This window comes from Podarcis melisellensis (genome assembly GCF_964234715.1).
Source record: "Podarcis melisellensis genome assembly, chromosome: 15".
NCBI classification, from domain to species: domain Eukaryota; kingdom Metazoa; phylum Chordata; class Lepidosauria; order Squamata; family Lacertidae; genus Podarcis; species Podarcis melisellensis.
Genome location: NC_138532.1, coordinates 13414967 through 13441925, shown reverse-complemented (window position 1 = coordinate 13441925; position 26959 = coordinate 13414967). Strand labels below are relative to the sequence as shown.

General features: G+C 44.7%; 1 protein-coding gene and 1 pseudogene across 2 annotated transcripts; both read left to right on the top strand.

The window, feature by feature from the left end:
- On the top strand, positions 1 to 11754 carry LOC309358217 (carboxypeptidase inhibitor SmCI-like). Its single transcript, XM_081891168.1, has 8 exons — positions 1 to 183; positions 509 to 688; positions 841 to 876; positions 1839 to 2015; positions 3131 to 3169; positions 4464 to 4643; positions 8351 to 8398; positions 11629 to 11754. Exons 1-7 carry the CDS (start codon positions 93 to 95, stop codon positions 8362 to 8364), a joined length of 717 nt encoding a protein of 238 aa, XP_081747294.1. The 5' UTR covers positions 1 to 92; the 3' UTR covers positions 8365 to 8398; positions 11629 to 11754.
- A 97-nt stretch (positions 11755 to 11851) lies between these two features.
- On the top strand, positions 11852 to 21497 carry LOC309358212 (carboxypeptidase inhibitor SmCI-like; annotated as a pseudogene). Its single transcript, XR_014173398.1, has 7 exons — positions 11852 to 12030; positions 13654 to 13833; positions 15389 to 15424; positions 17496 to 17672; positions 19062 to 19100; positions 19943 to 20122; positions 21252 to 21497. The product of XR_014173398.1 is annotated as a carboxypeptidase inhibitor SmCI-like (transcript).
- Positions 21498 to 26959: the final 5462 nt, after the last annotated feature.

Here is a 26959-nt window from a genome sequence, read left to right as displayed (position 1 = left end):
AGTGCTCAAATGATTATCCCCCTCCACATCACTATTGAATACTATATAAAGTGGCTCCTCTCAGCACTGAGCATTCACATCCAGCAGCCACCATGAAGTGCAATAACACGGCATTCCTGGTCCTCATCATGGGATTATTGGCACCTTGCGCTAAGGCACAGTATTTCTTTCCCCGTTCAGAAGGTAAGAATTCTGGTCCTTAAATGCATTAAGTGTGCAGTATGCCAGGCCTCTCTGTAAGGACCCATTTATGTATTTTTACTATACTATTGCAAACAATGACTCCACTCCCCCCACACCAGATATAAAAAGCACATGGATCCAGTTTTCTTATGAAACCACCATGGGACTCTTTGTAGGGTCTCATTGTGGAGCTTGCATCTTTGGTAAAGATGATATCAGGTGTAAGGTTCACAAATGTCTTCAAATGGTATTATGTCCTGTGTTTCAAAGGATGAGATGACATATATTGTACTTGTGACATTTCCTCTTCTCGTCCTTCCTCCAGAAACTATGCCTAGAAAATGCGCACTCACTCCAAAGTATGGAAAATGCAATTTATCACTTCTACATTTTTACTATGATGCCAAGAGCAACATGTGTAGGAAATTCATTTACAGTGGTTGCGGAGGCAATGGAAACAACTTCCAATATTATTACCAATGTGTTTTGAAGTGTCAACAGTATGGTAAGGGCAATTAATTCCCCACCCCCTTTCCTTACACCTTTAAAACAACCAAATGTTTGAAGCGAAAATCTGTTGAAAAGTTGCCTTCTGTATTAATGTGGTTTCACACTCACATCAAATGTGTAAGATTTGTCTTCTTGCCCTTTTCACAGCACTTCAAGCGTTCAGGTCAACAACAGATATACAAGGTAAGAGTTGTTATAGTTGTCTGCCGTGTGATTCAAAAATTGAGTTGGAGGTGGGGGGGGGGAGCCTGTCAATATGATAGGCAAGCCAGTCAAAGACAGGACATTAGCTACAAGATGATGAGCAGGGACTGCTTCAGCCTGCTACTTTATTCTGTGGGACTAGGGAGCAGATCTCTATATGTCGGCCATTTCCCTTCCATATTTATCCTTTTAATTGAAATTACTTCTGTTGGAGGGGTCTTCTTCAACACCTGACACTACTGCATACCACTCCAGGGTTCCTGTCATTGCCCACTTGGAAGAGATAATCTCAGCAGTTTGAATCATAGATGCAGGGCTTTGAAATAGGATTTACATCTACTATGGTAAAAGGTAAGGGGACCCCTGACCATTAGGTCCAGTCGTGGCTGACTCTGGTGTTGCGGCGCTCATCTCGCTTTATTGGCCGAGGGAGCTGGCGTACAGCTTCCGGGTCATGATTAAGCCGCTTCTGGCGAACCACAGCAGTGCACAGAAATGCCGTTTACCTTCCTGCTGGAGCGGTACCTATTTATCTACTTGCACTTTGACGTGCTTTTGAACTGCTAGGTTGGTGGGAGCACGGACCAAACAACAGGGGCTCACCCCGTCACGGGGATTCGAACCGCCGACCTTCTGATCGGCAAGTCATAGACAAGCTTATATATTGTATTGGTCTGAATATAAGCAGCACCTTTAAAAGTCGGGGGGGGGGGAGTAAAAAAGACAAAACCCGAATATAAGCCGCTGCCTATATATAGGCACTCACACCCGTTCCGTTTTACCATATATCTTCTTTCAGCAGCAATATAGTAAAAGCCAGTTTTTGTAAGGTCATGAATTTAAGCCGCACTTTAACTTTTCACGGTTGGGAAAAAAGTGAGGCTTATATTCAGGCCAATGTGGTGTGTCTGAGCTTTCCACATACTGCTTTTCTCCTCCAGACCCACCTCCGAAATGCAAACAGCCATTAATATTAGGAGACTGCAAAGCAAGTAAGCGGCGCTATTATTACGATGCTGGGAGAAAGAGATGTTTCGTGTTCATATATAGTGGATGTGGAAGCAACGGGAACAACTTTGATTCTTTCAGGGAATGCTACGAGGAGTGTGAAAAGTATGGTAAGAATGAGCACTTTTAATCTTTTTTTCCCAATCAACCCGAAGAACTTGCACTTTTTGCTTAACTTTATGCATGCTCTAGTGCAAACTTCCTCAATCTCGGCCCTACAGATGTTTTTGGCTTACAACTCCCATGATCCCTAGCTAGCAGGACCAGTGGTCAAGGATGATGGAAATAGTAGTCTCAAAACATCTGGAGGGCTGAGGTTGAGGAAGCCTGCATTAGTGCATAAAGCCTTAGCTCACAAATATCTAAAGCAGTGGTGGCCAAACTTGGCCCTCCAGATGTTTTGGGACTACAATCCCCATCATCCCTGACCACTGGTTCTGTTAGCTCGGCATGATGGGAGTTGTAGTCTCAAAACATCTGGAGGGCCGAGTTTGAGGAAGCCTGCTCTAGTGGCATTCCAGCTCCACTACAGCATCATATTGCCCTATAGACATGCCGGAGGGGAGAGCTTTGGTATTAAGAGGTTAGCATGTTGGGGAAATTAGTTCTCTGATTTAGAAAATCAGCAGAAATGCAGCATTTGATGCAAGAGTGGGGAAGCTTGATGCTAGAGCAGAAAAAGAGTGCTGGCTTCAAAGGCGAAAAAATTGAGTCTAGCATTAAGAAAAGTTGTTGTTGTTTTTTAATGTTATAATTTGAAAACTGACAAAAGACACCTGAACACCTGGCTGAACAAAGGGTTTTGTACTGGCATCTGAAACATATCAGACTATGTGCCAGGTACTGTATCTAATCTCATTCTGCTCCACCACTGGCACACGGAGATTAATGGGAAAGGGCAAGGCAGCCTTATGGGTCTCAAGCTGAGCTCCAGGATACTAACATCCATTTCATTTCACTTCTAATTTGTATATTATGTTTCTGCATCACTAAACACAAGGCAATTTACAAGCTGAAGAAACAACAAAATAGATGGCAAAGAATGACTAAGTTACAATCAATAAAAACAATGGCAAGTTGCATTGCATAAAATACAACAAAACATACAGAGCCATGCAAAAGGATCAAATGGAGAAACGATTGGGGTGAAGAGTTAGTCTAGATTGCTCAGGAGCAATTGCAGCCTGAAAAAGGTCTCCCATGGTTCTCCTTCTCCTTATAACAGAAACCCCCGAACATCTGATAAACCCTGACAAGCTTGAAGGTAAGGGCCAAGTAAAGGTAAAAATTCCATAGCATTTTCCTTCTGACTCTCATATGCATTTTGCCTTCCACTCCTGCTGGCTTTCTTTAGTTCTGATGCAGCCTGTTCCTTAAGGCCTCCTTCACTGTGTCTTTACTTCTTAGCAGTTTTCACCAGGATCCAAGGGCTTGTTACCTCCCAATACATCATGGGATCTGGCCAGAAGCATCCGTTGCGGCCCCATAGCCAGTGATGGCCAAACTTGGCCCTCCAGCTGTTTTGGGACTACAATTCTCAGCTCTCAGCCTCCACGCGATTGAGAGAATCCCCGGCCGTGTCATCCCCTGGACAGCCAATCAGCTGGCTCGGGGTGTGTAGCCTGCCCAATTTAACGCAGGGGCGGCCGGGGATCTCCCTCTTTTGCCGCCTCCAATTGCTCCCATTAACCTTACTTAATTGTGTCATGTGTCTTTATTTCCACTGGGTGAGGGTAGGAACTCGCCACGCAACTTATGGATTGGGGAGGGACAAGATAATGTCCCAAGAGGACAGTTGTCTTCTGCATGTGTCATTCAGTTCTGAATTCAAAGTTCTCAGCCCAAAATTTTCACTGTTTTCTTCTCCAAACTACATATTGGTCTCTCAGCCCAAGAAGCTTAGGACACCCCCTACTTCCCTCTCTCCTCTTAGGTTCAAGGACCTATTTATTGACAGTGGAAGAGTATCTGAAGCCGTGTATGAGTATGCAGCCTACTGCCCCCATTGCTATTGCTACGTCCTTCTACTGATCTCCTTGCCCACCATGCTTCTTCACCTGCCATAGCAAGCAAGACTCCCCTTACTTATACCATAGAAGGTGGGCATGGAAGGGGAAAGGGGGTCCCTGAAGGAAAGAGGGTGGGATGTGAGGCACCGGCCCACTCTCCACACTGCCTCAGAATGCATCAAGGACAGGCAGGAAACCCAAGACTCTCATTTCACATCTTGATCTGTCTCTTTCTATGAAGCTTGGCTGCACCAAATCAAAGGCTGTTGGTACTTTTTCTGTGATAGTATGCTAAATCTACCTAGAGGCATCTCAGAAGGCATAACCTCATCTTACTTAAGTCCATCTGGTCTCTTTCATCTGTGCTTTTCCCACTCTTGTCAACGTGGCTGTTGGATCCCAGGGCAAAGTTCTCCTAATTGACACTGAGATCATCTTAGGTGTTGCAACCACAAGCATGAAACCTTCAAATTCTGTTTTCTTCAAGAAATGAAGTAACAGATGTGAACCTTGTTTTTGTCCTTCTCTCTCCCCCCCCCACAATATCAGACTTTCTGCGTGATTATTGTGACCAACCCCTAGACGTGGGGTGCTGCAACAAGGACTTACCTCGCTTTTACTACGATTACAGTAGTAGGACCTGTAAGCCGTTCAACTACGGTGGCTGTGCAGGGAACAGGAATAACTTTGAGACAGAAAATGAATGCCTTTGGGCATGTGCAGCCGATGGTAAGGGCACAGAAATGTTTAGAACTTAGAACTTTCATTATTCTCTGAATGTTATTTACGCAATGATTGTGTTCCAACTGCATCAATTCAACATCCTCATTTCATAGGAGAGGGAGAAGCTCTGTTTCTTGGAATAGCCTTTGAGTTGTGGATTAAGGTAGCGAAAGGTGCATTCTGTTTGATGCATTTTATTGAAAAAATGTCAAAGGATCTGGTGGTGGAGGAAGGAAAAGCAACAACAACAACCCACAAAATGGTTGGCAGTTGCAAGAAAGATGGTATCTTTTTGCTGCAAGCTACTCTTTCACCTACTGTTTCAGCTACTAGGGACGTGGGTGGCAATGTGGGTTAAACCACAGAGCCTAGGCCTTGCTGATCACATCGGTGGTTGAAGTCTCCATGACAGGGTGAGCTCCTGTTGCTTGGTCCCTGTTCCTGCCAACCTAGCAGTTCGAAAGCACATCAAAGTGCAAGTAGATAAATAGGTACCACTCGGGTGGGAAGGTAAACGACGTTTCCGTGCACTGCTCTGGTTCACCAGAAGCGGCTTAGTCATGCTGGCCACATGACCCGGAAGCTGTACACCGACTCCCTCGGCCAATAAAGCGAGATGAGTGCCACAAGCCCAGAGTCGTCCGAGACTGGACCTAACGGTCAGGAGTCCCTTTACCTTTACTATTTCACCAGAAAGCTAGATGAGCACTGTTCCTCTTGGCCAATATGACAAAAGAATCTGTCTGCCCAGAATTGTAATGAATAATCAATTTTTGAAAAGTTTCTGAAAATTAGTAAAAAGGTAAAGGACCCTGAACGGTTAACTCCAGTCAAAGGTGACTATGGGGTATGGTGCTCATCTCACTTTTCAGGCTGAGGGAGCTGGCCTTTGCCCACCGACAGCTTTCTGGGTCACGTGGCCAGCATGACTAAACTGCTTTTGGTGCATGGAAGACTGCGATGAGTGCCAGAGCACATGGAAATGCCATTTACATTCCTGCTGCAGTAGTATCTATTTATCTCCTTGCACTGGCATGCTTTCAAACTGCTAGATTGGCAGAAGCTGAGACAGAGCAATGGGAGTGCACCCCATCATGTGGGCTCGAACTACCAGCTCTCCAATCAGCAAGCCCAAGAGGCTCAGTGGTTTAGACCATAGCGCAGTGGCGTAGCGTGGGGGGTGCAAGGGGTGCCAGCCGCACCGGGCGCAACATTTTTGGGGGCGCACTCGGAGCTCTCTGCCCCTATCTGGTGATGGTGGCTCACTCTCTCTCACACAGTGCTGGCTGCGAAGGAAAGGACGAGGCTGCGCGCTCCCCAGCCCAGGCGCCGCCTTCTGCGCGCACACTCGCTTGCAGCTAGAAGCCCTGCAGAAAAGGCCGTCGGGTGCAGGAGCGGCGCCTACGTCGCGCTTCCCGGAGGGGGCGCATCGCCCGGCATTGGCGCGCGTTTGGGCGGGCTGCGGAGGGCGCGAGCGCTGCGTGCGCCCCAGGAGGCCGGCGAGGGCGGGAAAGCGGGCGGCTCGCTCCTCCCGTGCGCCCGAAGGGGCTTTTTTGGCAGTTCCCCCGCTGCTATGAAGTCCTAAGCAACGAGAAGGAAAGCGCCTCATGAGCATAGCACTGGAGGGTGAGTCTCAACTTTTCTGGACGAGCACTCAATGTGTTGCAGATATTAAGCATAAGAAACGCTCCTCATTGTCCACACCCATAAAAATATTCATTTATTTTTTTATAAATATTTTATTAAATTTTCAAATACATAATACAAGATCCCTACACCAAAAAGCCAGAACCAAAATACCAAAGAGCCATATAGAAAGAAAGAAAGAAAAAAGAAAAAAGAGAAAAGAGAAAAATATAACCAACCATTCAGTACAACTTTTCTTATATAACTGATTGGACTTCCTCACATCTCCTTACCCTGCATTATTTATAATAAGAATGTCAGCAAATTATTACCTTGTTTCATACCTTATTTTGTACTTTCCAAATATTATACTTCTAAATTTAAAACAATTTTTATCAATTGCTCATACCTTAAAATTAAACGTAGTGTTGCCTTAAATTTAGACCTTTTCTTACTTATAACTTAATTTTCTATTTTACAAAGTCTATTTGCTGGAACTGATATTTTCTAAATCGTGCAAATACTTAACATTCATACAACTTATAATGTTTTTGTAAATAGTCCTTAAACTTATTCCAGTCCTCTTCCATTGTTTCTTCTCCCAAGTCTCGGATTCTGCCAGTCATTTCAGCCAATTCCATATAGTCCATCAATTGCGTCTGCCACTCTTCCAGTGTGGGCAAGTCTTGTGTCTTCCAATACTTTGCAATAAATATTCTTGCTGCTGTTGTCGCATACATAAAGAAACTTCTGTCCTTTTTTAACACTTTCTGGCCGACAATGCCCAAGAGGAAGGCCTCCGGTTTCTTAACAAAGGTATATTTAAATCAGTGGCGTAGCGTGGGGGGTGCAGGGGGGGCCAGCCGCACCGGGCGCAACATCTGGGGGTTAGGGTTAGGGGGCGCAAATCCACGGGTTAGGGGGCGCAAATTACTTGCCTTGCCCCGGGCGCTGACAACCCACGCTACGCCACTGCCATAGCGCCACCCGTCTCCCCACAAAGATTAGTAGAATGACCTGGTGATGTGCCAAGGCATGTCACACGTTGGTAATGTACAATTCCATAGTGATCCGTGGCACTCATATCAGTACATTCCACACAAGGTCCTGTATACCTGAAGGAGTGTCTCTACCCTCATCGTTCAGCCCGGACACCGAGATCCAGCTCCGAGGGCCTTCTGGCGGTTCCCTCATTGCGAGAAGTGAGGTTACAGGGAACCAGACAGAGGGCCTTCTCGGTAGTGGCGCCCGCCCTGTGGAACGCCCTCCCTTCAGATGTGAAGGAAATTAGTAGGTATCTTATCTTTAAAAGACATCTGAAGGCAGCCCTGTTTAGGGAAGTTTTTAATATTTAATGCTGTATTGTTTTTAGCACTTGATTGGAAGCTGCCCATAGTGGCTGGGGAAACTCAGCCAGATGGGTGGGGTATAAATAATAAATTATTATTATTATTATTATTATTATTATTATTATTATTATTATTATTATATTATTACAGTCTTGAGTGGTTATGCTAGCTAGAAATTTCAAGTAGCCGCATACATATACCTGTAAATCTATGGCCTTAATTGAGGAGCAAATACACTTAATTGAGGTTGCGTGAACATTCAGATTTCTTCTTCTTCTTCTTCTTCTTCTTCTTCTTCTTCTTCTTCTTCTTCTTCTTCTTCTTCTTCTTCTTCTTCTTTGAAGTGAGGTGACCATAGGGTGGCAGTCTTTATTTTTTGACTTATGCTGTGCACATGCTATACATCATGACTCCCCACCTCCCCACCCAAAACTCCTGGGTAGTGAAGGGTGAACCCTCAGAGAGCTCTAATTTCCAAGGGCCCTTAATAAACTACAGTCCCCAGGATTCATTAGAGGAACCCTTGCGCTTTAAATATATGACGTAGCTTTAACTAATCCAAAGGCGATTTGGTGGATCAGTTGCCACAGTATCCCTCTGTGTGTTTGTGGCTGTACCTCACTGGTTGTGAGCGTGCTCAGAGCTGTGTGGTTGAATGGCAGATCTGCTCAAAGACAAGCAGGGGAGCAAGAGAGAGTATTTCCTGACCTTAAGGAATTTTTCCTTTCTTTCGTTTAGCATCTGATATCTGACCTTGCTAGAGGGAGAGCCAGCAAGCAAGCAACAGTGAGTCCTTTTCTATAATCTCATTTTGCTCCCCCACCTCCTGCCTTCAATTGGAAAAGTAGGAGGAGAAATAGTGGGTGGCTTGTGTATGTGACATCTGCCCCCTTTTCTTTCCACCATGCCTAATTTTATAAACTTGTATCGTGTGCCCCCTAACTCAGCATCCCCACAAGCTAAACAGCCCCCCAAAGTATAGTTTCATCTTGGTGGAAATAGGTCTCAGCTGCACCGCCACATTTAATTGTTCCTACCTACCTCTTCTTTGGGACGCGGGTGGCGCTGTGGGTTAAACCACAGAGCCTAGGACTTGCCGATCGGAAGGTCAGCGGTTCGAATCCCTGCGACGGGGTGAGCTCCCGTTGCCCGGTCCCAGCTCCTGCCAACCTAGCAGTTCGAAAGCACATCAAAGTGCAAGTAGATAAATAGGTACCGCTGTGTTGGGGAGGTAAACGGTGTTTCCGTGTGCTGCTCTGGTTCACCAGAAGTGGCTTAGTCATGCTGGCCACATGACCCGGAAGCTGTATGCCGGCTCCCTCAGCCAATAAAGCAAGATGAGCGCCGCAACCCCAGAGTCAGCCACGACTGGACCTAATGGACAGGGGTCCCCTTACCTTTACCTCTTCTTTCTTCAAGTTCACATTGAGTCTTTGTGCAGGGCTTGGCCTCTTCTATTTTCAGATTCATTACCATCTGATTGGAACAACGGCACCAGAGGAAGCCAGGATGCGCATCCCCAAAAAACTATGCCTTCATCTAAAGGCTTCATTCTTGCATGCTTGCCAATAAACTCACCTGTTCGTCTTCTTCATCCTGCAGGCTCTGTTTCTTGAGTATTATTATTATTATTATTATTATTATTATTATTATTATTATTATCCCAAATGTTTTAAAATCCACACATCCTTAACGTGAATGTGGGGAGAATAAGAAGTGATGAACTTTTAAACCAGGGCAAGATTATTTGAAGCAGGGTAGCAACTCCCAATCAAAAAGAGGTTTTACCTTAATATGGAGTTCAGAGGAATACACCATCTATCTGCCTCCAATGAGAGAGGTGAGTCCAGATTAGTTAAATGCAAAAAGCTGCTAGGAGGGGATTGATGGAAACTATGAGTTGATAGCACAGCACGTGTGGGCTTTGTTGGGGATAGAAATCTCCCAGCTAATTCCTTATATATTTTTGAATCTGATCTAGGGTCCACTTTGTAAGAACCTGGGGAATTATATCAAAAACTAACAATTTGCTAACCAAGCAGTCTCCCTATATGATTGTAGCTGCTCCATAAAACCTTCCCCAAGAATTCAAAAATTCTCCATATTAAGAAGTTAAATATTGTACATAAGCAAAGCCATAAAATTATAAAAACGGTACTGGCATAGTCCCAGGGCTCATCCACACTTAACTTTTGCCTTGCTGTTTCCAGGCACAGGTCAGTGTTTAAAAGCTCTATACCTAAGCAGAGTTTTGTGTGTGTTTGTGTGTGTGTAAATTGCTTTGAGCTTTCCCCCTGAAAACCTGTTCTTTAGTGCTCCTTTGGAGCAAACATTAATTTGGGCTTTCCATGGATTGACATTTGCTTTGGCTGAGCTTTAAAGAGCAGGTTTTCACAGAGAAAGCTCCAGGACAGAGGTGGATAAACCAAGTAGTATTTTGAGAATTTTGTTTTGAATAGTTCCAGTTACAGATAGGTAGCCGTGTTGGTCTGCCATAGTCAAAACAAAAAGAATTCCTTCCAGTAGCACCTTAAAGACCAACTAAGTTAGTTCTTGGTATGAGCTTTCGTGTGCGGTATCTGAAGAAGTGTGCATGCACACGAAAGCTCATACCAAGAACTAACTTAGTTGGTCTTTAAGGTGCTACTGGAAGGAATTTGTTTTGTTTTGTTTTGAATAGTTTACCATTGACTTAGCTAGTTCCAATGTTTCTCCACCATAAGTCAGATTTGCCAAGAAATATTCTCAGGGCAAGAGAAATCACTTTGCTGTAGTAAAACTGAGAACTGTAGTAAAACTGAGAACCGTTTCCATATATATTAGTGTTAAAGGCTCATCCCCACTTCTGCTTCTCTTGTGCCTAGAAAGAATGGGTCTGAGCAGTTTTCCCTTTGCTCTGCTCCTATCCCTGAGAAAACCCTCTCTTTAGTGCTAAATTGGAGCAAAAGTCAATCCGGAGAAACCCCGAATTGCTGTTTGCTCCTAGGTAAAGGTAAAGGGACCCTGACCAGTAGGTCCATGCACGGACGACTCTGGGGTTGCGGCACTCATCTCGCTTTATTGGCCGAGGGAGCCGGTGTACAGCTTCCGGGTCATGTGGCCAGCATGACTAAGCCACTTCTGTCAAACCAGAGCAGCGCACGGAAACACCGTTTACCTCCCCAACACAGCGGTACCTATTTATCTACTTGCACTTTGATGTGCTTTCGAACTGCTAGGTTGGCAGGAGCTGGGACTGAGCAATGGGAGCTCACCCCGTCGCGGGGATTCGAACCACTGACCTTCTGATCAGCAAGTCCTAGGCTCTGTGGTTTAACCCACAGCACCACCTGCTGTTTGCTCCTATTGAGTGCTAAAGAGCAGCTGGGAAAGAAGAAGTGTGGATAAGGCCTTAGTCTGCTTAGGAAAGACTCAGGTAAAGAAGGGGACTTCAGCATTGCCCCTTGACAAAGGTCCCAGGACCATCATCTCAACTGGGTTTCACTCCCTGAAGAAGAAGCAGATCACACAAGCAGTTAATCTGTCCTCTCTGCACATTGAAATGCCAATACACCATTTGCATCACACCCTCAAAGCAAACTCAAAGCACACCTTGTAATGGGAAAAGGTTGTATTTGTTTAAATATAGCAACAAGAACTCAGGGGATCTGCATAATCAAATAACTGAACCAGTCAAGCAGATCAAATTAGTCCAAGCAGTAATTCAGGGAGGTATCATCTCCCTTCCTGCTCTAGGGCAAAATATGAGGCCTCACCTGTGTCCCCACAAAAAGGACTGGGATTCTTCATCCTTGCCACTAGTGACGTGGACTATGAATGAGGCAAGTACACAAAACCCCACTGTTTCTGCATTCAACCAGGCACGCATGCCCAGCGCACAGGGCATCCACGTGAAGCGTTGCAGGGCAAGGTGACAAAAGAGTGCCTGCACCCAAAACCCCTTAGGAATTCTACCCAACAATGTCGGAAGGCATGACTTTACCTGCCCCCAACAACCCCTTGTTGTTTGTCATCAGGTGCCAGGAAGTACAGGTGCCTAGAGAAGGAGGAGGCAGCAGAGTGGGTTTGTATCACCATCTAATGGAAACAGAACTCTTTCTGGCAATGCCAAGTTTATGCTGATTGACCTGATAGATAGTTCCTCTATGTCCCTAGTTCAGAGCAGTCCTCATTTGCAAGCAGGAGGTTACCTTGATCTGAGCACAGGTGCCTCAGAGTGTCCCTACCTATTAAAAAATTATGTTCAATGTCCAGGTGGTTATCTCCCTCCACATCACTATTGAATACTATATTAAGGAGGTTCCTCTCAGCACTGAATATTCACATCAACATGCAGTGCAATAGCACTACACTCCTGGTCATTATCATGGGGATATTGGCACCTTGTTCTCAGGTGCAGGGTTTTTTCCGTTCAGCAGGTAAGCCTTCTGGCCCTTCTATGCATCAAGTGTGCAATATGCCAGGCCTCTCTGCAAGTTAGGAATCCCCTGCAGATTGGACGGGATTGGGCAGGTTGGGCATTGGGCATCATCATGGCGACAGTTCTCTGGCATGTGTAAGTCACCATTGACTCTGGGAGACTCAGAGAAATGTTCTGCTTTTTCACCTTTTGTTCAGTCTGCCTGTATCCTTGCCTCTACACTTTCACCCTGATGAATACATAGGGTCCCATCTGTGCTCTACCTCTAAAGCAGTATTATTCCCCTTTAAACTACGAAAGATCCCTGGGAAATGTAACTTGGTCAACGGGCTGAGAATTGTTAGGAGACCGCCTTCTCCTCAATGTACAAAGTGGTTTAAGAGCCAAGGCTTCTTCCTGGGCAAATTTGGGAATTGTTGCTGTGGGTGGGGGCTTGGGGTCTCCTAACCAAGTCTCATCATCCCTAATAAACTACAGTTCCCAATGTAATTTGGGGAAGCCATGAATGTTTAAAGTGATATAATACTTTGAGTCTGTGATAATGGGAGGCATACCCTTCTTTGTTACAAATCCAGTTTTTAAAATTCAAGTTTGGAAGTCTCTTGACACATAAATCTACAGTAATAGGAAGTGTTCACTGGGATTTTAAATCTTTTCCTTCTTTATAGTCTATAACTTCTTAAAGGTAAAAGCAACATCTCCCAGAGATGAGGAAGCGCAGTTCCTGTTGAACAAATCCAGAAACGTCTCAGGAAACAATGCTATACAAAAATAATGACATTGGAGAACCCATATTTCCCCTCTCCCTTGGAAACAATGGCTGCCTCTACACCATACACTTAAGGCACATGGATCCCTCCCACCCCAAGGCCTACAGTGCCCACAGAGCTACAATTCACAGCACCCAGAACAAACTACTGTTCCCAGGATTCTTTGACGAACACAATTTGCTTTACACAGATAGTGTCTACACAGGCAATATCACATGAGCTGATAGTGCCCTTTCTAGGAAAAAATTCCAGCTCCATTTTGAAAGCTTCACCTTCTTTGGCTTTTGGAGAGACATTCTTAACGCTAAAAGAAAATGAAATCAATATGGCTAAAAAGCCCTTGGGCTAGAATCCCATGGGGTAGGAAATATAAATTATTTCATGATCTCAGTTTGGATTACAATAGCAAACTTTGCTCAAAGTCGCAGCTGATTCTACATTTGACTTGAGAATTATGGATACACTGCATTCGACAGCAACTAATACATTCTATGTGGGAATCTGCTGCCTTTAGTGCCTCAGTGTGTGTGTGTGTGCGCGCGCGCAACAGCTTCGTTGTCAGTGTGACCCCACAGACATTCACTGAATTGATTATTCTTAAGTGCGGCAGTCTTCTTAAAGGCTATGGGGGAAAACCACCACTGAACTCTACAACTGGACTCCAGATTGGGCTCTTTAATGTGTATGCCTCTTGGATCCCAATGTGTAGGCTCCATCTTTGGCTACTTGGTAGAGAAGATATCAGATGTAGGGTTAACAAATGTCTTCAAATGGTATTATCTTCTGTGCTTCAAAAGATGAGATAACATATATGGTACCTGTGGCTGTTCCTCTTCCCATCCTTCCTCCAGGAACTATACCTAAAAAATGCACACTCACTCCGGATTATGGAAAATGCAAGAGGTTCCTTACACATTTTTACTACGATGTTAAGAGCAAAATGTGCAGGGAATTCATTTACAGTGGTTGTGGAGGCAATGGAAACAACTTCCTAGATTTATACCAATGTGTTTTTGAGTGTCACCCGTCTGGTAAGGACAATTTTAATACCCCCTCCTTTCCCCTAAACCTTAAAAACAACCAAATGTTTGAAGTGAAAATCTTTTTAAAAGTTGCCCTTGTGTTTCTAGGGAGTGTTGTACTGAATTGATTCTCTGCTGCTGGAGATGTTCTGCTGCATCACTTTTTTTTTTAAAAAAGATGTTAATAGGAGTTGTTTCCAGCAACATATGGTGACTCCATCTTTCCACACCCTTCCCCTACAGACTCCCATGGCCCATAAATTCAACTTCAGAGGGGACCCCAAAATTCTTGTAAGCTGCCTAAGGTAAAGGCAGGGACCCCTGACCATTAGGTCCAGTCGTGACCGACTCTGGGGTTGCAGCGCTCATCTCACTTTCCTGGCCGAGGGAGCTGGCGTTTGTCCGCACACAGTTTTTCCAGGTCATGTGGCCAGCATGACTGAGCTGCTTCTAGTGAACCAGAGCAGCGCATGGAAACGCCGTTTACCTTCCCACTGGAGCGGTACCTATTTATCTACTTGCACTTTGACGTGCTTTCGAACTGCTAGGTTGGCAGGAGCTGGGACCGAGCAATGGGAGTTCACCCCGTCGCAGGGATTCGAACCGCCGACCTTCTGATCAGCAAGTCCTAGGCTCTGTGGTTTAACCCACAGCGCCACCCACGTCCCTTGTAAGCTGCCTAGGGAGGTGTTAACCCTGTAATAAGGGAGGATGTTAATATGGGAATGTGCCCTTAGTTCTTACAGTTATCTCTAAATAAATAAAACAATTAGAAGTGTTTTTAGGGCATTGTGACCCGTTTTCCAGCACAGGGTGAACTGAGCTGAGAGGCCACCCACCCACCTCCTTCCCAAAGCCTAACTTGCTTTCTGAAAGGAGGCATGAGGGCTCTGTCTGACAGGGTCCTAGAGTCCTACCAGACCCTTCTCAAAGCCTACCTAGTGCTTGCCCAGCTTTGGGAAGGTGATGGAAAGTGTGTACAGTGGTACCTCTGGTTAAGAACTTAATTTGTTCCGGAGCTCCGTTCTTAACCTGAAACTGTTCTTAACCTGAAGCACCACTTTAGCTAATGGGGCCTCCCACTGCCGCTGCACCGCCGCTGTGTGATTTCTGTTTGCACCCTGAAGCAAAGTTCTTAACTCGAGGTACTATTTCTGGGTTAGCGGAGTCTGTAACCTGAAGCGTCTGCAACCTGAAGCGTCTGTAACCCGAGGTACCACTGTACTGTTTAATGGAGATAGTACAGCCATAGGCAAACTCGGCCCTCCAGATGTTTTGGGACTACAACTCTCATCATCCCTGACCACTGGTCCTGTTAGCTAGGGATGATGGGAGTTGTATTGCCAAAATATCTGGAGGGCCGTGTTTGCCTATGCCTGAGATAGTACAATGTTTAATTAAGAACCGGATGGGAAAGAGCAGTTCCTGAATTAATCTCTAGCTAATTGTATCAGCTGTCCAATGGTCTGTTTTTCATTTCCCCATAAAACTCTGTATCTAAGCTGTTTCACACTCACATCAAATCTGCTGTACAGTAAGATTGTTCTCCTTGTCCTTTTCACAGCACTTCAAGTACACAGGCTAATTGGGTGGAAACAAGGTAAGAGTTCCTATGGCTGCCTGCAGCGCGATTCAGAAATGGAGTGGGGGAGATGCCTCTAAATATGAGAGTCAAAAGAGACAGGACATAAGTAGCAAGATGATGAGAAGGGACTGCCTCAGCCTGCCACTTTGTGGGACTTGGGAGCAGAAGGAACATAGGATATGCAAACCATGAGATCCAGGCCCCCCAAAATTGATGGGCATTTCCATTCAAATGATCTCTGTGTGCCAAGTCTTTTGATTATGTGGGGCAAGACTTTATTATTACGGTCACAGACTAGTTCCAGCTCACTTACAATATCAGGAAAATCATAAAACACAACAGGAATACATTGAATTGCATTTGGGCATAACAGAGGCAATTCAGATATAGTGGCAGTTAAAAATATATATTAAATCTTGATCACTAAAATATAACCTAAAATTGTCATTTAAAACCTTGATCATTTTGCTAGTACAGCTTGTTCCCTAAGTTTTATGGCAGTTGCACAGAATTTGACCACCCTTAGCGTGATCTCTAGATCCTTGTCCTCTACCAGGTGTTTTAGACATTGAAGTTCGGACCCAGTTGGAGATTTTTGTATAACAGGAGTGATAAATACCGAGTGTACAGCCCCGTAGAAACGACATGAGAGACAGTTTCTACCTCTATCAAGCCCCAGGGGCAGACTTATTTCACATATGGTTTACCCTCGAATCTGCCCTGCAATAAGGCAGATGGCAGCACGTTGAATCTAGTGAGGGTAAATGACCGTCTGTATTTGGGTATTTGTAATTTTGACAAATAATTTGCTGGGGTAAATCCTCTCCCATTATCTTTTGTTGCCGGGTGTTTATTCATTAGTATTTATTCTAACATGTATATTCTAGGAAGGTTGTCATTGACTGCTCCTGTGTTTACATCCCACATACCCCTTCTCAGGCAATACAACATTATACAAAACATAAACAACTTTATTCAACCACCCAGAGTCCCAGCTTGACACGTACATTCTGGAAACTCTCTCTTGGTAGGGGTTTCGTCACGATGTCAGCAGTCATCTCTTGGGTGCTGCAGTAGGATAGTTCCACAAGTCCATCCTGGATCATCTGGCGTATGTAGTGGTATTTAACCCCAATGTGTTTTGTTCTGGCCAGGAACTTCTCACTCTGCGTCAGCTTCAGGCAACTTTGATTGTCCTCTAGCAAGCTGACAGGCCCTTTTCTCACCAACCCAAAGTCCTTTATGAGTTGATCAAGCCAGGCGATCTCTCTGCAGGCTTCTGTTGCTGCAACGTATTCTGATTCTGTGGAAGATAATGCTACACAGCTCTGTTTATAACTGCCCCATGAAACAGTTCCATCACCAAACATGAAAACATGACCACTTGTTGATTGCAATGTTATCACGTGGCATTGCAGTTCCACATCCCAAATTCGTTGGCAGATTATTGCTCTAGCTTTCTCATAACCTACAGCTATGAGGGCATGTGGGGGAAACCCCAAGCCTCTTAGCTTAGAGAGCCAGTGTGGTGTAGTGGTTAAGAGCGGTAGACTCCTAATCTGGGGAACCGGGTTCGCGTCTCCGCTCCTCCACATGCAGCTGCTGGGTGACCTTGGGCCAGTTACACTTCTTTGAAGTCTCTCAGCCCCACTCACCCCACAGAGTGTTTGTTGTGAGGGAGGAAGGGAAAGGAGAATGTTAGCTGCTTTGAGACTCCTTAAAGGGAGTGAAAGGCGGGATATCAAATCCAAACTCTTCTTCTTCTTCTTCTTCTTCTTCTTCTTTTCATGCAGTGTAGCTTTCCATTTGGATTGGTAGGAATCCAGTAGGGGGCAGGGCTTACCTTGGCTTCCCCCAATGTTTTATTCAAGTTGGCACCCCGATACAGAATCTTGGGGTCGAAGGGGCTGGGAAATGGGTGGGGTCTTTTTCAACACCTGACATTCCTGCATGCCACCCCAGGGTTCCTGTCATTGCCCACTTGGAACAGATAATCTCAGCAGTTTGAACTGCAGGACTTTGAAATAGGGTTTACATCTACTATGTATGTGTGAGCTTTCCACATCCCCATTTCCTCCTCCTCCAGAGCTGCCTCTAAAATGCAAGCGGCCATTTACATTCGGAAATTGCCAATCTAGTATGCTACGCTATTATTACAATGTCAAGTTGAAGAGATGTTTCATGTTCATATTTAGTGGATGTGGAAGCAACAAGAACAATTTCCATTCTTTCAGGGAATGCTACGAGGAGTGTGAAAAGTATGGTAAGAATGAGCCACTTTTTGTCTTTTTTTCAATCAACCCGAAGAACTTGCACTTTTTGCTTAACTTTATGCATGCTCTAGTGGCATTGCAGCTCTGCTACAGCAGCATATTGCCCTATAAACATGGGGGGAGTGGGGTAGCGTTGGTACTAAGGGAGTAAGCATTGCTGATTTGAAAAAAGTCAGAAGAAATGCAACATTTGACGCTAGAGTGCGAAAGCTTGGTGCTAGAGCAGGGAAAGTGTGCAGGCTTCAAAGTGAAAGAAAATCTTGTATAGCACTATGGAAAAAAGGGAAAGGGTCAGAATTTTGTTTCTATAATGTTATCATTTGAGAACAGTGACGAAAGTCACCTGAATGCATGGCTGAACAAAGGGTTCTGTACAGTGGCAGCTCTGTTCTCAAATGTAATCTGTTCTGGAAGCCCATTTGGCTTCCGAAACGTTCAAAAACTGAGGCGCAGCTTCCCATTGTTTGCAAGAACTTCTTGCACTCAGTGGAAGCCACATCGCACGTTCAGGTTCTGAAAAATGTTTGAAAACAGCAGCATTTACTTTTCATGTTCAGGAGCCAAAACGTACAATAGTGGAGGCATTCAGGAATGGAGGTTCCACTCTGCTGGCAATCTGAAACATATCAGACTAGGGACTCAGCTACATTAGTAAAAAAAAAACCACCACATTATGATTGCGTTAAAACACTGAGACACCAGATGTCGCTGTAGAGCTGAAATCTGAACTCGATGATATTTGCCAGTGTGAGCTTTGAAACTCGCCCCCCCCAGTGTTTTTTTTATAACTGTGTAGATGCAGCCTTAGGGGGGAGTATCCCTTGGGACAGTGGTTCTCAAACTTATTGCTCTGTGCCACACTTGCAAAATAAAGGTTTGCTTGCGCCATACCAAAAATTGTTATTGATAAGAAATATCTGTAAATAATTGCAACGTTCTGTGTATAAGGTGATCCCCAATTTTAAACTTAAAAAATTTGGGGGTAAATATAGTATTATACATGGGAAAATGCAGTAATTATAAACAAGTATCTTTTATTGTCCTTGAATTTTCCTACCACACTTGCCATCCTCTCCTGCCACACCAGTGTATCTAATTACTGTATCTAATCTGATTCCGTTTCACCTAAACTCCACTGGCACATGGATAAAGGAGGATGTTAATTTATGAGCATATTCATGGGAAAGGACAATACAGCCTACCGATCATTAATGGATCCTAACTGAGCTGCAGGAAGTCCTTAGCATAGTGCTTTTTCAAGAACAGAACCCTAACTAGAGTTGTTCTAGATTGCTCTGTAGCGATTGTAACTTTCAGCATAAAAATGGTCTCCAGTCTCTGCCATTTGGTTAACATGGTTCTCCTTCTCCTTATAACAGAAATACCTGAATACCTGATAAATCCTGTCATACTTAAAGGTAAGGACTGAGTAAAGAAGGGCTCCAGGGCATTCTCCTTCTGACCTTTGTATGAATTCTGCCTTCACTCCTACTGCATTTCTTCAGTTCTGCAGTCTGTTTTTTTCAGGTCCCCTTTGCCGTATCTATACTACGAAGCTGTTACTTTCTATGAAAGGCTGCACCAAATTTTCTGTGATGGTATGCTAAATATGCCTTAAGGAATCTCAGAAACATAATCTCATCCTATCTAAGTCCTTGACTGCATCTACACAGCTATAAAAAACACTCTGAAAATGCTATGAAAAAAAACGTTTTAAAGCTCACAATGGAAAATTTCATAGAGTTCCAATTTCAATAATTTTTCACAGTGCTATAATGCATTTGTAACTTCTTTCTTTAACGAAAGTAAATGTAAGGAGTCCCAACTGGTCTCTTTCATCTGTTGTCCACATTCCCACTCTTGTCAATGTGACTGTTGAATCCCAGGGCAGAGATTCCATAATTGTCACTGAGATAATCTCAGGTGTTACAACCAGGCGTTCCAAGTGGTGGGGGCTGAGGGGTCTTCAGCCCCCCGCCATTTTTTTCAAGGAGGGGGCTGAACTCCCTTAAAATTCTGTGGCTCCGCTCCGCCTCCGCCTCCCCATCAATGTCACGTAGGGAGGAGGTGGCCCAACTCCACACTCCCCAACACCCAGCGTGTAATAGCTGGCATCGTGGCGTGTGCCCCACGACATGGGGGCAAGTTGGTGCCTTTGGTTGAGACCACAAGTATGACACCTTAAAATTCTATTTCCTTCAAAGAACCAAATAATAAATATGAACCTTGTTTCTGTCCTTCTCTGCCCCTGCAATATCAGAGTTTCTGCTTGATTACTGTGAACAACCCCTAGACATGGGACACTGCCATAGTACCTTTCCTCGCTTTTACTACGATGACAGGAGCAGAACTTGCAAGCCGTTCAACTACACTGGCTGTGCAGGGAACAGAAATAACTTCGATGAGGAATATGAATGCTTTTGGGCATGTGCAGGCAATGGTAAGGACACAGAAAATGTTTAGAACTTTCCTAGAGAGGAACTTCCATTATTTTCTGAATGTTATTTATGCAATGATTGCGTTCCAACTGCATAAATTCAATATCCTCATTTCATAGGAGAGGCAGAAGTACCCTCGCCTTCTCTGGTGGGCACCATTGTGGGCTGGCATTCCTCCACGCACGGGAATTCAACGTGGGAATACCCAGGGACTGGTTCTCTGACAGCAAAGGAAGCCTCTGGGCTGAGCTTGCTGCCTGGGTTATTGGTCCCACCCACTCACTTAATCAGCGAATCAAGAGCAGGCATGGTGAACATTCAGATGGGTTTGTTTTTTGCTGTTTACTATGAAATGAGGTGACCAGTGGGTGGCAATTTTTCTTTTTTGACTTAGGCTGCACATTTAAAGATCATGACTTCTCCCACAATTATCCTGAGTTCTGAAGTTGAACCTGCACTGAGCTCTGATTACAAGGGCCCTTAATAAATTACAGTTCCCAGGATTCGTTCGGGGATGGCCAGGTGCTTTAAATATATGGTGTTTATGCAGCTTTAACTAATACAAAGGCAATTTGGTGGTTCAGTTGCCATACCAGCCCTCTACATTTTTGGGGCTGAACCTCTGAACCATCCCCGTTGCATCCCTTCCAAAAATGCCCTTAAGGTTATCCATGTGGGGCCATCAAGGGCCAACTCTACACTGTCATTGTTTTGCAGAATTGACAAATCTCCCCCAGCTTTAAAAAACAACAACACCATACCTTTTGAAGTAGGGAAGATGATAGGAAAATGCAGTAAAACTGTGGGAGAACATTCAATGGATTGGAAGTCATATAACCCCAAATCTCAAACCACACACTCTTTCTTTACCCCACCAATGCATTTTATACTTTTTAGAGCACATAGAGACAGCAGTGGGGGATTTCTGTCAATCTCCTGTTCTCTGGTCAATCTACTACCTGCACCAGTCAACCGATTCTGCCATGTATGATGTTATAAACTTGTCTCATGCTTCTTGTAACTCAATGTCTCCACAAACTGAAAATACCCCCAAATCATTCCTTGTGGTTGAAACGGGTCTCGACTGCACCTTCACATTTAATTGTTCATACCTCTCACTTCTTTCTTCAGGTTGACCTTGAGTCCTTGTGCAGAGCTCAGCCTGTTCTATTTTCACACCCGCTAACATCTCATTGAATCCAGTGGAACAAAGGCAGCAGAGGAAACCAGGAGGCATTCTTTTTCTCAACTATGCCTTTATGTATAGGCAGATGGCTCATCCTGCTGTGCCAGTCTTTGCCAAAATTCTCACGCTCTTGCCAATAAACTCACCGGTTCTTCTGCACCCTGTGGGCTGTGTTTCTTGAGTGCTGTTGTTGTTGTCTTCAGGTCCACATATCCCTTTTGTGAATGTGGGGAGAATAAGAAGTGATGGTTATTTGAAGAAGGGTAGCAACTCCCAATCATAAAGAGGTTTTACTCTAATATGGAGAGTTCCAATTCATACATTATCTATCTGCCTCCAAAGAGAGAGGTGAGTCCAGATTAGTTCAGTGGGAAGAGCTGCTATGAGGGGATCTATGGAAACCATGTGTTGATGGAACACCATGTGTGGGGCTCCAAACATGCTTTCGTTCACCTTCTAGGATATGACTTTCCCTCATTATAGTGAGCCTGGCCAAGTTACTTTACAACCTGAGTATAATGTGACCTTGGTGTAGGTACAATTGCCTGTTCCATCTCAGGCAACAGGGATTGGATTTATCCAGGAGGCCAGATCCAGATGTTTCCCCAATCCCCAGGGACCACTTTGACAGGTAGGTGTGGGCACCCACCTGCCAATCATACAACAGCACCATGATGCCAAGCAAAGTATTTCCTTGTCCCTGAAAATGGTTTTCCTTTGCGATCCTTGCTGTCATCACAGATCAGCTGACCAGCGCTGGCAGTAAACCTCACTAGACAAGGGACAAGTAGTAGCCATTTTCAGGCTCCCAAACATTCCTCTGGACCCCCATCTTTACCTGCATCACACCTGACGTCACATATGCCTCAGGCAGCCCCTTCACTCTGCCTAATGATAGGGCTGGCTCTGGCTGTATATACCTATACACCAGGAGTGGGGAAGTGGCCCAGACCAGTGGGCAGGATTCTGCTTTCCTCAAGCCCACAAGAGCCACTTTGACCCACCTGTCAATCATCTGACATCACCATGGCATCAGGTGAAATGCTCTTTCCTCCTTGAGAGGCTGAATTTCAAACAGCACAGGAAAAGGAAGCATTTCCACATGGTCCTTGCCATGAGAGAAAATCAGCTACAGAGTTGCTGATTGAAAGCTTGCTCGTACAGCCAATCCCAGTGGGCCCTGCTCAAAGCTGTCAACTTACAGATTTGAAAACAAGGGACCAGCAGCCTCAAAAATAAGGGATCAGCAGCCAAAATAAGGGATTTTCCGGGCACAGGTATTTTCAACTTCTGAGCCCCTCCAAGCCAAAGGCAGAAAGCCCTGCCAGCAGCCAAATGAAGCCTCAAGCGGTGGTTCCCACAGCGCAGCAACCCGGCAAAGGGGATGCAGCAAGGAAAACCACCGTCACCTCTCTGCTGGGAAGCACTGACCAAAAGCGAGTCCCCAGGCAACGCGGCCGATTTGATCGGCACAAGGCATGCAAGCTCCACCCCCCCAGTCGTTCTTAGACTCCTTATTGGGTGAGCAACGCAGCCAAGCAACACAGTTGGAGCCTCCCTCCTCCCTGGCCAGCAGGGAGGGAGGGAGAGGAGCTGCTTCCTTTGAAACCTGGGAAATTTAAGGGACATCATCAATAAGGGACAGCAGCAGGAAACGGCACTGGGATAAGGGACTTTCCCGCCAAATAAGGGACGGTTGACAGCAATGGCCCTGCTGAATGTACACTGAGGCTCCCAATGGTTTCCTTCACCTGCCACACACCTGATGCGATGTCACATGGGACATTAGGTGTGGGGCAAGTGCGTTTGGTTGGAGGGAAATGGTTTTCCAGGCTTTACATTAGGAAACCTTGTTCAGTTTAATCTGGCCCGGCATCTGGAGGTTCCCCTCTGCTGTTGTACAGAGTGATGGCCATGCAAGCAAACTCCTCCATGTCCCTGGTTCGGAATAGTCCTTGTTCACAAGCAGGAGCTTGCTTTGATCTAAGCAGAGCTATTTCAGTATGTCCCTGCCTATTAACAAATGTTTGATGTCCAAATGACTATCTCCCTCCATATCACTGTTGAATACTATAAAACATGGCTCTCCTTAGCACTGAGCATTCACATCAAGCAGCCACCACGCAGTGCATTAACACGGTACTCCTTGTCCTCATCGTGGGATTATTGGCACCTTTGTCCAAGAAGCAGGATTTCTTTGCCTGTTCAGCAAGGAAGACTTCTGGTCCTCATAGGCTTCAAGTCTGTAAGCTGCCAGACATCCCCTGCAGATTGGACTGGGTTGGGAGGTTTGGACTAGCGCCATCATGATGACAGTTTTCTGGCATGGGACCTGTAGATTGCTCTGGTGCTGAGTGTTGTTAGAGACCCGAATTCCCCTCCGTTTAAAAAGCAACTGACCCTGTCAGAATTCACCATTTGGTTTCTGATTTACAAATTCAGTTTCATAAATTCATATCTTGACATTTCAACTTGCAGCAGTATGAGGTGTTAGAGGGAATGTAACTCTTCCTTTATTCTCTATAACTTTCCTAAAGGTAAAAGCAGCATCTCCTAGAGGCCAGAAAATGCAGTTTCTGGAGTGTGCTTTCAAAACAGAGGCAGGAAAGTCTCTGGAAACAGTGCTTGTGGCGATCACACAGGGTCCCCGGACGTTTGACGGCCTATTATCCCTGTGCCACCACTATGATTGCTTCCCCACTGCCACCAACCCGTTTTTCTCGGGTACACACGGAGTCCAGACAGTTGTTAACATTAAACCAGACAAACAAGTCTATTTTATAAGCATTAACAAGTTTATGGTTTCAGATAACTTTTCTTGTCAGTTTCTTAATCTTAGTTTCTTTACCGGCCTATACCTTCCTAATAACTTCTAACTGATTATCCCAACTGTCTATCTGACTCCTCTTAACAGATTCTCTCACTCTCTCACATCAAACTATCCCAACCCACAGACTTATCCTCCCTCTCTCTTCTCTAACACCAGATTGACTCCTCAACAACACTAACTCTAACTCCTCCCCTTGGGTTCCCACTTGCCAAGCGCTTCACACTCATTTAACCCTTTCCTTATGACCCAGCACAATGTCACCTAGGAGAGCAAACACCACAGTGCTAAAGAGTTAATTGAAGTTATTGTGCTCCCAAATCATGACATGGGAGCACCCATACCCCCCATAAAGCCTTTGGAAAGAATGGCTTTGTACACACCAAACATTGAAAGCACATCAAGAGCACATGGCGTCCCTCACACAAAAGAGTCCTGTAGTGGTCTGTACAGGTATGATTCCTCATACCCCTAGAAAGTATAGTTCCCAGGATGATTTGAGGGAATGGCGTTTTCCTTTCTGTTTCACAAGAATGGATAACTTTTATGGATCTTCTCAGTCATCCTCTTCCCACCCTTCCCCCAGAAACTATGCCTAGCAAATGCACACTTTGTCCAGAATATGGAAACTGTAATTATTTCCATTGAAATCTTTAAAATTATCCAATGTTTGGAGTGAAAATCCATTTAGAAGCCCTTCTTGTTTTGCTAGGGTGTTTGACTGAATTCATCTTCTGCTGATGCAGTATTTATATTGAACTTTTTTAAAAAAAAACATGCTAGTAAAATAATTAGAAATGAAAGCAACACACATTCAACTAGGGATGACAAAGCTGTACTCAACCCCCCACCCACAGCCTTCCTGGCTGTGCTATCAGAGGTTGATGGGAACTGAGGCCCAATGGTGTCTGCGGGGCCAAAGTTCCCTCAACTCTCTTTTAAACAGTTGATGGAATGTAATAATAATAATAATAATAATAATAATAATAATAATAATAATAATAATAATAAATTGTTTATACCCCACCCATTTGGCTGGGTTTCCCCAGCCACTCTAGGCAGCTTCCAGCAAAATATTAAAATACAATAATTCATCAAATATTAACAGCTTCCCTAAACAGGGCTGCCTTCAGATGTCTTCTAAAAGTCAGATTGTTTATTTCTTTGACATCTAATGGGAAGGTGTTCCACAGGGTGGGCACCACTACCGAGAAGGCCCTCTGCCTGGTGACTAGTGGGTGGGCATGACCTTTCCAGACCTGGTCAAAGGCCAAGGAATGCTGCCCCTCCCAATCTCTTTTCCATCTTCCTTTCGCCCTGCAAACTTCCTGGAATGAACTGCTGGCTGCCAGCCAAGCAGTCCCTCAGGTCATCTCCCTTATGACATAAACCTGTTTTTATATGTTTGTAACTTTAAACCTAAAGTCTGCCTTCAGGGATCACACAGTGCTCTGTCTGATCATGAGGAGTAAACTTTCTTTTGTTGCTTATGAATAATACTGTGGTGTCTTTATTCTTTTAGGAGGGATTCAAGAGGTCTTACCAGGAAAATATTAGAGCACATTCCAATCTGGACAAGCCAGATTGAATTACGTATGGTTTTAAGAAACTCACACGAGTCTGCAACTAGTTTTCTGCTGGGTAAAGGGGAATGCACTCTGCTAAGCAAAGGAACTTGACAGTGCAAGTTAGGAAGGATATTAATAAACAATACATATCCTCTCCTGCTACCCTGAACATTCCCACAATATTCATGCCCACAGTTGTTGGTGGGAGGAAAGGTAGGTTGTGAGGAGAATTTCTGGGTAGTTAATGGATGGCTCCCTCCCTCTGACAAACATAGGAGCTAACCTGGAGCTAGGAGCTAACCAAGGCTGGTTCGAAGGAAGCATGTTCTCTCTCTTTTTTTAACCAAGGTGAAATATACTCAGAGTCGAGAGTGGATTTCATGCTGTTTATTCAGCTCATAGTGGTGAGGAGGAATGAATGTTTTCCCCAAGTATCTGCTTTATATACATTATTTACACAATGGGCTGCATGTGATTGGCTAATTCCGGAATTCTCCTGTAGGCCAATCAGGTTGTGGATTCACTTCCATCTGGAGCTGGATTGGGTGGCTCCTGCAGACCAATCATACTGCTGCATTGTTCTAGGACCAATCAGACTGCTGCATTCTGAATCCTATTGTTCTAGGACCAATCAGACTGCTGCATTTTGGATCCTATTGTTCTAGGACCAATCAGACTGCTGCATTTTGGATCCTATTCAACTCAGTACATAACACAAGGAAAGCCCACTTTTTAATGCTAAATCAAAACCAATGGCAACTTGGCTTTTCTGCGGTTTGCTCTGATTCAATGATAAACAGCAAACTTTCAAGGGGAAAGTGCTGGGGGCGGAGGGGAGAGGGGAACTTGAACACTGAGCTTTAAAGCTAGAAATGCAGTACAAAAGGAAGTCAGAATGAACCCTGAGTTGGTGGCCAACTATGTTCTGCAAGAAGAATTGTATCCGTTCTGAATCTTCCATGTCACACCGGTTGGGTTTGTATCACCATCTTATGGGAACAGATCTCTTTCTGGCTATGCCAAGGTTATGCTGAAGAACTTGATGGCTCCTCTATGTTCCTGGTTTGGAACAGTCCTCATTCAAGGACAGGAGGTTATCTTGCTCTAAGCAGAGGTGCTTCAGAGTGTTCCTGCCTATTAAAAACTTGTGCTTGATGTTCAGATGACTATCTTGCTCTACATCACTATATAAAGGTGTTCCTCTCAGCACTGAGCATTTGCATCAAGAAGCCACCATGCAGTGCAATATCATTGTATT

Bases quoted from the DNA above. Each gene is read 5' to 3' on its own strand.
- LOC309358217 (XM_081891168.1), top strand. From the start codon at position 93: ATGAAGTGCAATAACACGGCATTCCTGGTCCTCATCATGGGATTATTG. The intron at 689-840 runs GTAAGGGCAATT...CCCTTTTCACAG, and splicing joins TTTGAAGTGTCAACAGTATG to CACTTCAAGCGTTCAGGTCA. The intron at 2,016-3,130 runs GTAAGAATGAGC...TCCTTATAACAG, and splicing joins CGAGGAGTGTGAAAAGTATG to AAACCCCCGAACATCTGATA.